Genomic DNA, 15,709 nt, shown 5'->3' with positions numbered 1-15,709 from the left:
TGGATATTTAAAACTTTAACAAATAAAAAAAACTGAAAAATTGGGCGTGCAAAATTATTCAGCCTTTTTACTTTCAGTGCAGCAAACTCTCTCCAGAAGTTCAGTGAGGATCTCTGAATGATCCAATGTTGACTTAAATGACTAAATGATGATAAATAGAATCCACCTGCGTGTAATCAAGTCTCCGTATAAATGCACCTGCACTGTGATGGTCTCAGTGGCCCGTTTAAAGTGCAGAGAGCATCATGAAGAACAAGGAACACACCAGGCAGGTCCAAGATACTGTTGTGGAGAAGTTTAAAGCCAGATTTGGATACAAAAAGATTTCCCAAGCTTTAAACATCCCGAGGAGCACAAGCGATAATATTGAAATGGGAGTATCAGACCACTGCAAATCTACGAAGACCTAGCCGTCCCTCTAAACTTTTCAGCTCATACAAGGAGAAGACTGATCAGAGATGCAGCCAAGAGGCCCACGATCACTCTGGATGAACTGCAGAGATCTACAGCTGAGGTGGGAGACTCTGTCCATAGGACAACAATCAGTCGTATACTGCACAAATATGGCCTTTATTTGGCAAGAAGAAAGCCATTTCTTAAAGATATCCATAAAAAGTGTGGTTTAAAGTTTTCTACAAGCCACCTGGGAGACACACCAAACATGTGGTAGAAGGTGCTCTGGTCAGATGAAACCAAAATCGAACTTTTTGGCAACAATGCAAAACGTTATGTTTGGCGTAAAAGCAACACAGCTCATCACCCTGGACACACCATCCCCACTGTCAAACATGGTGGTGGCAGCATCATGGTTTGGGCCTGCTTTTCTTCAGCAGGGAAAGGGAAGATGGTTAAAATTGATGGGAAGATGGATGGAGCCAGATACAGGACCATTCTGGAAGAAAACCTGATGGAGTCTGCAAAAGACCTGAGACTGGGACAGAGATTTGTCTTCCAACAAGACAATGATCCAAAACATAAAAGAAAAATCTACAATGGAATGGTTCACAAATAAACATATCCAGGTGTTAGAATGGCCAAGTCAAAGTCCAGACCTGAATCCAACCGAGAATCTGTGGAAAGAACTGAAAACTGCTGTTCACAAATGCTCTCCATCCAACCTCACCAAGCTCGAGCTGTTTTACAAGGAGGAATGGGCAAGAATTTCAGTCTCTCGATGTGCAAAACTGATAGAGACATACCCCAAGCGACTTACAGCTGTAATCACAGCAAAAGGTGGTGCTACAAAGTATTAACTTAAGGGGCTGAATAATTTTGCACGCCCAATTTTTCATTTTTTTATTTATTTGTTAAAAAAGTTTGAAATATCCAATACATTTCGTTCCACTTCATGGATTGTGTCCCACTTGTTGTTGATTCTTCAAAAAAAATTACAGTTTTATATCTTTATGTTTGAAGCCTGAAATGTGGCAAAAGGTTGCAAAGTTCAAGGAGGCCGAATACTTTCGCAAGGCACTGTATGTGCATGCAAATGGTCAATCCTGAAGACAACACCACCGTGATATCTTATGTTTCCACACTGAAGTGAAGACCCACCACAAGTTTTAAAGCCGCTTACCAGAAGGGCATGCTCGATTAGCAATTGGCTATAGCCCAGCCGCGGCCTTTAGAGACTGTAGTGGACTCACAGGGGTACAGGTTCCAGAGAAAAACTTCCAGCGCAATCAAAGGCTCATCCAGATAGCATGGGTAGAGAAAAGGTGCACCATAGCGCAATTCCATAAAACGTGTTGATTTTTTTAATATATGAAAGGTACTTACAAAAGCAGATAAAAAACATGCGACATAGAAAACAGATGCCGGACGGCAACTAGCGGAGCCCTTCCTCCTTAGCGTGGTGACGTCACTGCGTGTCCTTTCAGAAGCGTTTCGTCATAAGTCAGACATTTTCAATGGGATAGGGCGCACAATGACTCATTATAAACGTATACCCAAGCTTCGTTGTGAAATGCAGATCAATAGCAACACAGGCGCCATTTTGACTAAGGGAAAAAACTGCCAGCACCATACGCAAAGATAGACAGCGCATGGCATACTCAAAGTCATTTGGGTAAAGCTTTATTTAAACACCTCCATGAAGCGGGCAGTCGCTCCCCCTCATGGTGGCTCATAGCTCGAACCAGGAAGCACTTAGCCCGATTGGTTGCATCAATTTTAGGATCACAACAATACTCTGGGGGATCAGATTTTTACGAAAAAAATTATAAAATACCTCCCTCCCCCCCACCTAAAGAAGGGGGAAAGGAAAACAGTAATTGATACCAATCAGAACAAATCAATTAGTCTTAACTCGACATTGCTGTGAGGCCCAACTATCTAATACAGGGTTTGACAAATTTGCTTGGAATCTAGGAGCCAGCTAAAAAAGTTAGGAGCCAGAAAACGCGTGCCGAGCTCGTGCGCAGAAGCGAACGCATACGTGAGCAGCGCGCGAATATGTAAACGGTATTCAAACCACACATGTGAGGCATCACCGCGATTGGTAGAGCGAGAGCAATAATTGTAGCCCTAGACCTCCTCTAACTCAAAACATGCAACCTGTAGAATTTTTTAAACGTCGCCTATGAAGGGGGGAGAAGAAAATTATTCGTTCATTAGCTACAGCAGCTGACGCCATACAACACTTCAGGGTGATTTGGATCAAATGTCCCACCTGTGGGTCTTCCCGCTGAACCTTCTACCACTACATGACATAGTAGTGGCGTAGGGATGGAGGAAGCAGAATGGGTAACATTCTATCCAACACAGCGTGTAATTTTGGATGCAGCAACAGCTACAGTTCACAAAGAGCAAACAGCTAAAACACCACCCACTGGAGATCCATAATCATTCCTCATCTTTTTAAAAGGGTAGGTTTATGCCTGGTACACACTATGGAGTTTTTTTCATTCAGCCCAGCAGACACACACACACACACACATATATATATATACACACACATACATACATACATACATACATACATACATACATACATATATACACACACACTGTACAAACGATGCAATTTTATTAAAGCCATTGGCTACAAGCGCTGACCAGATGCCGATCAGCAAAATGTTTTTCTGGCATGTCTGTTCGGCCGGCTTCTGCTACTGTATACACACTGCTGGACACATGGGGCGAACGCTGGAATCTGTTGAAAAAAAAAAAAACACTTAGGACCGGCGCTCTGCGGACCAGGCCGAAGCTGCGGCCTCGCCTAAAACATCCTGCCCGCAGCTCGCCGCGATCCTGGGAAAAGGCCGCGAGCGGCATCCGGCCTGATGACGCTCGCGGCCTTTTCCCAGGATCGCGGCAAGCTGCGGGCAGGATGTTGTAGGCGAGGCAGCGGCTTGGGCCTGGTCTGCAGAGCGCCGGTCCTAAGTTTTTAGGCGAGGCCGCGGCTTCGGCCTAGTCCGCCGCGATCCTGTCCACCTTCCAAGCCCCCACTCGCCAGGACGCCATTTCTAGTCGCCATGGCGACCGGGATTTGTCGAGCCCTGATCTAATAGAAGACGAATATTACCCAATTTATAAAGAATCGGTCAGAAGGTCTTTATGTGTGTGTATATACCCCATTCACAGGGCTAAATCAACTAACCAATATGGGATATTGTGCATATATGTGTAACTTAATGCGGACACCAAAAACGGTCCAAAGCCCATACGTGTGTATACCACCCCCTCCCCCCCATCCATGGGGCAAGAACCACTAATTTCTGTGTGATATTGTGCATATCATACTGAAAACTTCGATTAACGCAAGAGACCTTTCTTATTTAACAAGAGAATGGTCTCGTACTATCTGTGAATAAAATGGTGAAACTTATATCTTCCTAAACTGAAATAAACTAGAATTATTAACACCATCAATTTAAATATGTGTGTACCCCAATGACAAGGCCACACTCTATAATTAACTTTGTGCTTAAGTGCATGTATGTATGTATGTATGTATGTATGTATGTATGATAGAGATATATATATATATATATATAAAATTGGTATCAAGTCCGTATATACTACATAGGCCAATGAATGCTCCACCCTAAAATCAAAATTAGAAATTAACAGTTCAAAATTGAAAAAAACAATAAAAATAAAATGTAAATAAAATGAATATACCCAAATACTCCTCAGGTTGTATCCGCCTCTATTGGTGCAAATCACAACAAGCTTACAAATTCAAGCATGGTTTATAAACGCATTGACACCCGTCTCTATATTTAACCCATAAAAAAAAAAGGTATTCGATGGGTCTGTTATGTTTCACACGATAATGATTAGAAACAGAGTGATTTTTAAAACCTACCAAAATATTAGTAACATGTTCATTGAGACGGACTTGCAATGGTCACTTGGTCCGTCCCACATACTGCAGGCCACAAGGGCACTACATTAAGTACACAACCCCAGTGGCAGCACAGGTAATACAAGGCTTAATGGTGTATTCACGCCTAGTGGCTGTGGAGGTAAAAGTAGTAACGCGTCTCTGTAGACAGGAGTTCAGAGAGCAAACTCTACACCGTTTACACTTGTAATAGCCTGTTAGTTGGTCAAAAAAACAACTCTGCTACTAACTGGAGGGTTAAGAACATTTGCTGCCACTTGGTTCCTTAGGGATTGTACACCCCTAAAGATAACACTTGGTTTTGTTGGTAGGATCTCCTTTAAAACACTATCATTCATAGCTATATGCCAGTGTTTGTTGATAGTTACATAGTTACATAGTTAGTCAGGTTGAAAAAAGACACAAGTCCATCCAGTTCAACCTCAAAAAAATAAACAAACAAAATAAAAAACACAATACAATCCCATACACCCAACTCCATACCCACAGTTGATCCAGAGGAAGGCAAAAAACCCCAGCAGAGCATGATCCAATTTGCTACAGCAGGGGAAAAAATTCCTTCCTGATCCCCCGAGAGGCAATCGGATTTACCCTGGATCAACTTAACCTACAAATCTTAGTACTCAGTTATTTTATGTACATTTAGGAAAGAATCCAGGCCTTTCCTAAAGCAATCTACTGAGCTGGCCAGAACCACCTCTGGAGGGAGTCTGTTCCACATTTTCACAGCTCTTACTGTGAAAAAACCTTTCCGTATTTGGAGGTGAAATCTCCTTTCCTCTAGACGTAAAGAGTGCCCCCTTGTCCTCAGTGATGACCGTAAAGTGAATAACTCAACACCAAGTACACTGTATGGACCTCTTATATATTTGTACATGTTGATCATATCCCCCCTAATTCTCCTCTTCTCAAGAGTGAATAGATTTAGTTCTTCTAATCTTTCCTCATAGCTGAGCTCCTCCATGCCTCTTATCAGTTTGGTTGCTCTTCTCTGCACTTTCTCCAGTTCTCCGATATCCTTTTTGAGAACTGGTGCCCAAAACTGAACTGCATATTCCAGATGAGGTCTTACTAATGATTTGTACAGGGGCAAAATTATATCTCTGTCTCTGGAGTCCATACCTCTCTTAATACAAGAAAGGACTTTGCTCGCTTTGGAAACCGCAGCTTGGCATTGCATGCCATTATTGAGCTTATGATCAACTAAAACCCCCAGATCCTTCTCCACTACAGATCCCCCCAGTTGTACTCCCCCTAGTATGTATGATGCATGCATATTCTTAGCCCCCAAGTGCATAACTTTACATTTATCAACATTAAACCTCATCTGCCACTCAGTCGCCCAATTGGACAGAGCATTGAGGTCGGCTTGTAAATTGGAGACATCCTGCAAGGACGTTATTCCACTGCATAGCTTGGTGTCATCTGCAAAGACAGAAATGTTACTTTTGATCCCAGACCCAATATCATTTATAAATATATTGAAAAGTAAGGGTCCCAGCACTGAACCTTGGGGTACACCACTGATAACATTGGACCATTCAGAGTAAGAATCATTAACCACGACTCTCTGAATTCTGGCTTTCAGCCAATTTTCTATCCATTTACAAACTGATATATCCAATCCTGTAGACCTTACCTTACACATGAGCCGTGTGTGCGGAACTGTATCGAACGCTTTTGCAAAATCCAAATATATCACGTCCATAAGCTGATAAGCTGTGTGATAGTTCTATGTTGTACCGAATAAGATGTTATGAATGGTACTCCCACTGGGAACTGGTTACTATCAGTAGCTACTTTCTCTGCCAAAAGATCATCCCTATTCGTGGCCAATACCCCATTCATAGACCCCTGTAAGGACTCCCTCGAATATCCTTTTTCCAGAAAATGCCCTGTTAATATCTCTGCCTGAGTCAAGAACTCCTTAGGGTCGGTACAGTTACTCTGGAGTCAGATACTGGATTTTAGGAACCGCCCTGAGCCAGGGCTCATGGTGGCAACCATCGGTTGGTATAAAGGAGTTTCTATCTGTCTCCATGAAATACGTAGAGGTCACACACATGTCGCCACCAATCACAATTCTAAGGTCCAAATAGTGGATTTCTGATTGGCTGGCTTCATACTTAAGGTGTATACCTCTCTGATTATTGTTCAGAGATGCCACAAATTCAAATAAATTGTGATGGTAACCAGCCCATAGGAGGAGGATGTCATCAATATACCTGGCCCATAGGGTCACCTGAGGTGTATCTCTTGAGTAGATGACATCCTCCTTCCACCTAGCCATAAAGAGATTTGCCAGGCTTGGGGCATATTTAGCCCCCATAGCCACTCTAGTGCCCTGCCTGTAGAAATTGCCATCAAACAAGAAATAGTTTGAGGCTGCTGCAAACCTCAGAAGGGACATCACAAACTCAACTTGTTTACAATGAAGCCCAGAATACCATTCCATATATCCCTGCACTGCCTCAAACCCTAACTCATGTGGAATAATCGTATACAGGGATGTTACATCCACATGCCTGCTGTAGGGGGAACGACCAGTTAATACATTGATAATGTGTTTGGAATCTTTAACATAGGAAGGGATTTTTTTCACAAGAGGTTGTAAGTAGAAATCTATATATCTGCCCACCCGGGGCGTGATGGGATCAATCCCACTAACTATGGGACGTCCCGGGGGGCAGACTGGATCTTTATGAAGTTTGGGTAAATAGTTGGAGTTGGAGTGATTGTGAGCCCTATCCCATTGAAAACGTCTGACTTATGACGAAACGCGTCTAGGAGTATGTGCAGTGACGTCACCACGCTAAGGAGGAAGGGCTCCGCTAGTTGCCGGCCGGCATCTGTTTTCTATGTCGCATGTTTTCTCTACCCATGCTATCTGGATGAGCCTTTGATTGCGCTGGAAGTTTTTCTCTGGAACCTGTACCCCTGTGAGTCCTCAGTGGACTTTATTCATTTATCTATTTTTTTTTCTGGTTTAGTGGCGCAGTTTTATTTCCTTTTTCTATTTTGGCTCTGTGTATAGCACGCAAGCTGCTGCCTTATTTATTTAGTTTTGTATTATTTATCTGTAATTAGCGCAGTTTTGTTTTTTCCTTTGTAAACAAAAAAACCAAGACTGTGCCATTGGGGGAAAAAAAAACAAAAAACAAACAAACACACACACACACACACACACACACACACACACACACACACACACTTCCCCCACCCCACACATTCCCCAAAACCTGGGTGCGTTTGATAACCCAAACAAAGCATGCCTATTAGTCTCTGGGAGGCAATGCACCAACAAAGCGCCTAGGAGGCACAATAAAGAGTGCTCGCAAACTAATCTGCATCTGTACTGCCTGTACAAACAGTGTCCGTTTCAAAGTCAGGGAAAAAAGAATAAAAAATGTTCTCCCTGCAGGAAGAGTTATGCGCCCAGGTAGTTCTGGGGGTACATTCTTTTTGCAGTGAACCATGAGAAAGTACTTGGGAAAATAGAAAAAAAAAATGTATAATTGAGCAGGGATGATAAACCCCCCCCCCCCCAAAACAGGAAAGGAAAAAGGAGAGGTGGTATTGGAACAGCAACCCCTCATTTGCTCCCTGCTGCACAATAGAGGATCAACAGTCGGTATCCTGGAGGGGGAACACCCACATAGAAAAGAGATACCCATACTCAGGAACATGGCATGATAAAGTGTCTATCATTATCGGCAGTGGCCGGAGATAGTGCAGTGGAAGATTCCTTACCTCGGTGTCAGCAGGAAGATGGGGCAACAACTGGTGTGAGCAGTAGGTGTCCATGGTATCTCATAAAAACTCACCCACCGAATAAAAGGAAAAACAGGGCGGCTTGCTTCCACATATCCAGCGTTGCAGGAGGGTCTCCAACCAGCTCGCGCCCGGGCCTCCGACGGTCATAAAGATGACTGGTGACCGTCTGGTCACCAGTCATCTCTATGCTTCCTGCCTGCGTCGGACGATTCTTTCTCCGGGCCCCCAATGGCACGGGAGAGCCCGGAGAAGCACCTATAAGAACGATCAAGCGGCGCTATGATCGTTCTTATGTTGCACAGAATCGCGGGCACCAACGAATGATATCTGAATGATGCCTCTAGCTGCAGGCATCATTCAGATATCCCCCCACAAAGCCCAGGACGTCATATGACGTCCACCCATGATGGGAGATCCCATCTGTGGACGTCAAATGACTATGGGCGGGTATTGAAGTGGTTAATAAACATGCACTCACCTGCTCCACGTTGCAGCGACGCGCCGGCCGGAGCTCTGCTCCTTCTCTCCTTTCCCCCCCTCTCTGGCCGGCGTCCTCATTGTTACTGTGGGCACCCGGCCTTGACAGCTTTCGGCTTCACGGCCGGGCTCTCACTGCGCACGCACGAGCTGCGCTATCTGATTGGACAGGTGATCGGGACCTGTCACGTGTCCCAGGCGATCGCCTACAGGGAGAGGCTGCCAAAAGGCGATGTCACACTTCTCCTGAAGCCCCCACTCCCCCCCCCCCAAAAAAATAATTACATGCCAAATGTGGCATGTAAGGGGGCAAGGAGTGGATTAAGCGGTAGTTTCACTTTTGGGTGGAACTCCGCTTTAAAACATCTGCTATGGAGGTTCCCCAAACTTCATTTATTCTGGACAGGGGTTGTAGCCACTGTTAAGAGTATATCAGACCACCATACCCACAGACCCAAAACCATGTATACTTGGGATATTACATGACATCCCTATGGAAGACAATTCTAACCAGACAGGCCATAACTAGGGCCCCGTATTAGGCATGCAAGCTGATCCTTAGACATTGAAAGGCGGTTGAGCCACCAACGTTGAAGGAATGGATTGCCCATAAGGATGACACCATAAGGCTGGAGAAATATAAAGTACTTAGCGTATGCATATCAGACTATAGTGTGGACTTACAAATAAGCAGGTCCTTTAGAATAATTGCCTGAATTGTATAAGAGATGGTAGTGGATAATTGAACTGTATGACCAATTCTGTGCCTTACTTTTGAGCTCTGAAGTTTGTTGATTCGGTTTTTCTTTTTTTTTTTTTTTAAACATCTTTGATAAAAAAAAAAGACGTTTTGTTTAACCACTTCCCATCCTGCGGCCGACTATTACGGCCGCAAGGTAGCTCTGATCTGACGGGAGGCCGTCAATATACGGCCTTCCGGCCGTGTGCCACAGGTGCCGAAGGGGGTGCCTGGCGGCCTCGATGTCCGCCAGGCACCCGTGATCGGCAGTCACAGAGCCAGGAACGTGGAGCTCTGTGTGTAAACACAGAGCTCCACGTCCTGTTAGGGAGAGGAGACCAATGGTGTGACCCTTGTACATAGGGACAACCATCGGTCACCTCCCCCCACAGTAAGAATCACTCCCAGGGTACATATTTAACTCCTTGATGCCCCCTAGTGTTAACCCCTTCCCTGACAGTCACATTTATACAGTAAGCAGTGCATTTTTATAGCACTGTTCGCTGTATAAATGTGATCGGTCCCAAAAATGTGTCAAAAAAGTGTCCGATGTAATATCGCAGTCGTGACAAAAATTGCAGATCGCCACCATTACTGGTAAAAAAAAAAAGTAAAGAGTAATAATTCTATCCCCTATTTTGTAGGCGTTATAACATTTGCGCAAACCAATCAATAAACGCTTATTAAATTTTTTTTACCAAAAATATGTAGAAGAATATGTATCGGACTAAACTAAAAAAAAAATATTATATATATATATATATATATATATATATATATATATATAATATTTTTTTTTCTTCAAATGGGATATTTATTATAGCAAAAAAGTAAAAAAATTGTGGTTTTTTTTTTCAAAATTGTCACTATTTTTGTTTATAGTGCAAAATATAAAAACCGTACAGGTGATCAAATACCATCAAAAGAAAGCTCTATTTGTGTAAAAAAAAAAAAAAAAAAAATTTTGTTTGGGAGCCACGTCGCACAACTGCGCAATTGTCATTTAAAGCGTGACAGTGTCGAAAGCTGAAATTTCGCCTGGGCAGGAAGGATGTATATGTGCCAAGTAAGCAAGTGGTTAAATCACGTTTTATTTTCATATTTTTGTATTTACCCACAGGTTCCACTCGCAGCATAACATTTTTTTGCCTAATCATGCATAACCATTCTAAGAATGGATTAATCCCCGAACAAGACTCAAGATCCTACTCTCTAACACATGGCCGCTGGATAAATAGAGAAACAAGGGAGATAGAGATCGAGATATTTGCTTAAAAATTGTATGGACATATGTAACTGACCTTGTAAGGCTACAGGAATTGCCTCATTTTGGATTTTTGTTGGCAGTTTCCATCCCAGTTGTTCGCATGCTTCACATAACACATCAGTAACACCCTAGAAAAATATACAACAAACAAGGATTAAGGTGGTTGTTAAATTTTTTTTTTTTTTTTTTTTTTTTACTTTTCACACTTTCCTGCTCTGCACAGAGTGGCCCTGACCCTCTTCGTCTTGGGTACCTTGCCGACGCTCCTTGCTTCTCTTGCTGGTGCACCAAGAAACATATTCCCATGGGGGCACTCATGAGGACTTGCTCCTGAGCCCTGCTGCTGCATCCATTGACACAGACAGCGCAACTCAGCCCTCCCTCGTCACTGGATTTAAGAGCAGGAGCCAATAGCCCCAGCTTCTATCGATCTGCCCAGGGTGGAGGAACAAAGCCAGGAGAGCCGCAGCGCTCATGCACAGTACTGGAAGGCAATGGGGTTCAGGGAAGTATAAAAACGGCAGGTAACACAAGTTTTTTTTTTCCCAAAAGTGTGCAAATACACATAAAAAAAATTGTACAAAAACAAAAGTCCATATGAACGTATTCACAAGTGAATATAGACCGTGCTATATAAAAGGGAAAAAAAGTCTATGAATAGTCACAATGTAGAAACTATAAGGAACATCCAGTATTTGGAAACTTAGATATTTCTGCAGCCAAACAATATAACAATAATGCCGCTTACCAGATAAGTTGGACCTCAGATTATAGAGATCATAGAAGCCTGGTGCATCAGCCTGCCGGCAACGGTACAATCCACCTATATGTGTGTTACTATTCAAGATCTTGAATTCTAGAATCACTATTCTCTAAGGAGCAGGTGCATAATGACTGGTGTCTTAAAAAAAAAAAAAGGGAGGGAGTTCCTAGTACTTACTAGGAAACGTTTATCTAATATAAATGTGTTATATATGTATTACTATACCAAGAAGGAGAGAAAAAAAGAAAAAACAAAAAAAAAAAGGAAGAAAGACCCCCACTACCCCAGTCCTTCAATATACACCTCCAATTCCTTAAACTCTCTCCAGCTCATATCTTGATCTACGTTCATTTTGGGCTGACAATAGCTCCTCCCAGGGTTTGACAAATTTGCTTGGAATCTAGGAGCCAGCTAAAAAAGTTAGGAGCCAGAAAACGCACCCCGTCCCGACGAGCTTGCGCGCAGAAGCGAACACATACGTGAGCAGCGCCCGCATATGTAAACGGTGTTCAAACCACACATGTGAGGTATCGCCGCGATTGGTAGAGCGAGAGCAATAATTCTAGCCCTAGACCTCCTCTAACTCAAAACATGCAACCTGTAGATTTTTTTAACGTCACCTATGAAGATTTTAAAGGGTAAAAGTTTGTCGCAATTCCATGAGCGGACGCAATTTTAAAGCGTGACATATTGGGTATGAATTTACTCGGCGTATCATTATCTTTCATAATATATAAAAAATAAAAAATAAATAGATAACTTCACTGTTGTCTTATTTTTTAATTTAAAAAAGTGTAATTTTTTTCCCAAAAAAGTGCGCTTGCAAGACCGCTGCGCAAATACGGCGTGACAGAAAGTATTTTAACGATCAACATTTTATTCTCTAGGGTGTTCGGATAAAAAATATATATAATGTTTGGGGGTTCTAATTAGAGGGAAGAATATGGCAGTGAAAATAGTGAAAAATAGTAAAAAAATTACATTAGAATTGCTGTTTAACTTGTAATGCTTAAAGCGGGGGTTCACCCTGTTAAAAAAAAAAAAAATGTTTTTTTTTATTAGACCATTACTTTCGGCATCGTAGCGCGAGCTACGGTATGCCGGTCCTAAATTTTTAATCTCGGTACTCACTGTGCTATCGTTGATTGAAGAATCCGGGGAATGGGCGTTCCTATGGTGAGAGAAGGTGATTGACGGCCGGCCCTGGCACGTCACGCTTCTCCGGAAATAGCCGAAATAGGCTTGGCTATTCACGGCGCCTGCGCATAGCCTGTGCGCAGGCGCTGTGAATAGCCGAGACCTACTCCGGCTGTCTTCGGGGAGCGTGACGTGCCAGAGCCGGCCGTCAATCATCCTCCCTCTCCATAGGCACGCCCATTCCCCGCGGGAGTCGGATTCTTCAATCAACAATAGCACAGTGAGTACGGGGATTAAAAATTTAAGACCGGCATACCGTAGCTCGCGCTACGATGCCGAAAGTAATGGAATAATGAGGTGAAGGAGGGTGAACTACCGCTTTAACTTGTGATACCAACAGCCACCACCAGATGGCGCCAGCTCACAAAAAAAAGTCGCCAGGATGCCATTTCTAGTCGCCATGGCGACCTGGTGCCCGGGATTTGTCGAGCCCTGGCTCCTCCACCACTCTAATTCTGTCAACAAATACAATCCCAATATAACCCCTTCATAAGATTTAATTAATCTTTATAAATAGGTTTTACTAGGAACTCTACCTGCCCTATGTAGGATATGTCCCACCCCATATTCTTCATCTTAAATTAAGAAGAACCAAGCTAAGGTGGGGGGAGGATAGAGACAAAAGGAAAGAAGTGACAGAGGAGACACAGGGAGCGAGGACCTTAACCCCTCTTAACCAGTTCCGGACCGCCCCATGTACATATACGTCAGCAGAATGGCACGGACAGGCACATCAACGTACCTGTACGTGCTCTGCTTGACGTGGGTCGGGGGTCCTATCGGGACCCCCCCCCGGTACTTGCGGCGGTCCGGTAAGCTTCAGGAGCGATCCGGGATGAGGGTTCTTTTGGTCCGCCCCCTCCGGATAGCTCCCCAGCCAATCCGCTTCCTCCTCCGCCTGCATTGTAAACACAGGCAGAGGAGGAAGTGATGTCACCGCTCCTCCCGCCGATATATTCGTCCGGCGGAGGAGCGGAGACATCACACAGTGAGTACACAAGCACTACACTGACACCTGTACACATAGGCATACAATTCCCCCCCCCCAGCCCCCCCCTGTCACACTGTCACTAAATAGCAGTGATCATTTACTGATCACTACATTTAGTGTCAGTGTGACAGGCAGTTAGTGTTAGGTCCAGGATAGCCCCCTACCCCCCCCCCCCCAATAAAGGTTTTAACCCCTTGATCCCCCCCTAGTTAACCCTTTCACCCCCCTTTTGCCAGCGTCACTAAGCGAACGTTTTTCTGATCGCTGTATTAGTGTCGCTCGTGCCACTAGGTAGCTAGTTTTTTTTTGAGGTTCGCCGCCATGTTTGTATAGCGTTAGAAAATTTATGGGCGTACCTAACGCTATAAAAACATGGCGGCGAACCTCAAAAGAAAAACTAGCTATTTAGTGGCACGAGCGACACTAATACAGCGATCAGAAGAACGATCGCTTAGTGACGCTGGCAAAAGGGGGGTGAAAGGGTTAACTAGGGGGTGATCAAGGGGTTAAAACCTATATGGGGGGGGTACCCTGGACCTAACACTTTTAACCCCTTGATCACCCCCTAGTTAACCCTTTCACCCCCCATTTGCCAGCGTCACTAAGCGATCGTTTTTCTGATCGTTGTATTAGTGTCGCTCGTGCCGCTAGGTAGCTAGTTATTTTTGAGGTTCGCCCGCCAGGTTTTTATAGCGTTAGGTACCCCCATACATTTTCTAATAAAGGTTTTAACCCCTGATTGCCCCTAGAGTTAACCCTTTTACCCCCTATTACCAGCGTCACTAAGCGATCATTTTTCTGATCGCTGTATTAATGTCGCTGGTGCCGCTAGGTAGCTAGTTAGTGCCAGTAACGCTTACACCCACGCGCAAAGCATACTCCCCCCATATGTGGAATTACACCCCAAAATACATTCTGCTGCTTCTCCTGAGTACGGGGATACCACATGTGTGAGACTTTTTGGGAGCCTAGCCGCGTACGGGACCCCAAAAACCAATCACCGCCTTCAGGCTTTCTAAGGGTGTACATTTTTGAATACACTCCTCACTACCTATCACAGTTTCGAAGGCCATAAAATGCCAAAATAGCACAAAAAACCCCCAAATGACCCCATTTTGGAAAGTAGACACCCCAAGCTATTTTCTGAGAGGGATGTCGAGTCCATGGAATATTTTATATTTTGACACAAGTTGCGGGAATATGATAAACTGATTTTTTTTTGCACAAAGTTGTCACTAAATGATATATTGCTCACACATGCCATGGTTATATGTGGAATTGCACCCCAAAATACATTCTGCTGCTTCTCCTGAGTACGGGGATACCACATGTGTGGGACTTTTTTGGAGCCTAGCCGCGTACGGGGCCCCGAAAAGCCTTCATGATTTCTAAGGGCATAAATTTTTGATTTCACTCCTCACTACCTATCATAGTTTTGAAGGCCATAAAATGCCAAGATGGCACACAACCCCCCCAAATAACCCCATTTTGGAAAGAAGACACCCCAAGCTATTTGCTGAGAGGCATGTTGAGTCCATGGAATATTTAATTTTTTTGCCCCAAGTGATTGAATATTGACCAAAAAAAAAAAAATTACAAAACGTTGTCACTAAATTATATATTTCTCACACATGCCATGGTTATATGTGGAATTGCACCCCAAAATACATTCTGCTGCTTCTCCTGAGTACGGAGATACCACATGTGTGGGACTTTTTGGGAGCCTAGCCAAGTACGGGACCCCAAAAACCAATCACCGCCTTCAAGATTTGTGTGAGTGAAATCAAAAATTTATGTCCTTAGAAATCTTGAAGGTGGTGATTGGTTTTCGGGGTCCCGTACGTGGCTAAGCTCCCAAAAAGTCCCACACATGTGGTATCCCCGTACTCAGAAGAAGCAGCATAATGTATTTTGGGGTGCAATTCCACATATAACCATGGCATGTGTGAGAAATATATCATTTAGTGACAACGTTTTGTAATTTATTTTTTATTTATTTTTTTGGTCAATATTCAATCACTTGGGGCAAAAAAATTAAATATTCCATGGACTCAACATGCCTCTCAGCAAATAGCTTGGGGTGTCTTCTTTCCAAAATGGGGTCATTTGGGGGGGTTGTGTGCCATCTTGGCATTGTATGGCCTTCAAAA

The 15,709-nt window shown here is 43.7% G+C and overlaps 1 protein-coding gene across 2 annotated transcripts in view; it reads right to left on the bottom strand.

Annotated features, from left to right (window-relative positions):
• The window catches only part of DDX47 (DEAD-box helicase 47), a 502,328-nt gene that overhangs the window by 463,410 nt on the left and 23,209 nt on the right, over positions 1-15,709 (bottom strand). For both annotated transcript variants that reach the window (XM_040359586.1, XM_040359587.1), the window contains exon 2: positions 10,643-10,736. In XM_040359586.1, coding sequence (XP_040215520.1) covers positions 10,643-10,736 — 94 coding nt within the window. The remainder of the gene's footprint in view (positions 1-10,642; positions 10,737-15,709) is intronic.

This window comes from Rana temporaria, chromosome 7 (genome assembly GCF_905171775.1).
Source record: "Rana temporaria chromosome 7, aRanTem1.1, whole genome shotgun sequence".
Lineage (NCBI taxonomy): Eukaryota > Metazoa > Chordata > Amphibia > Anura > Ranidae > Rana > Rana temporaria.
Note: the sequence above shows the minus strand (reverse complement) of the source record. Positions and strands in the feature narration are given on the sequence as shown.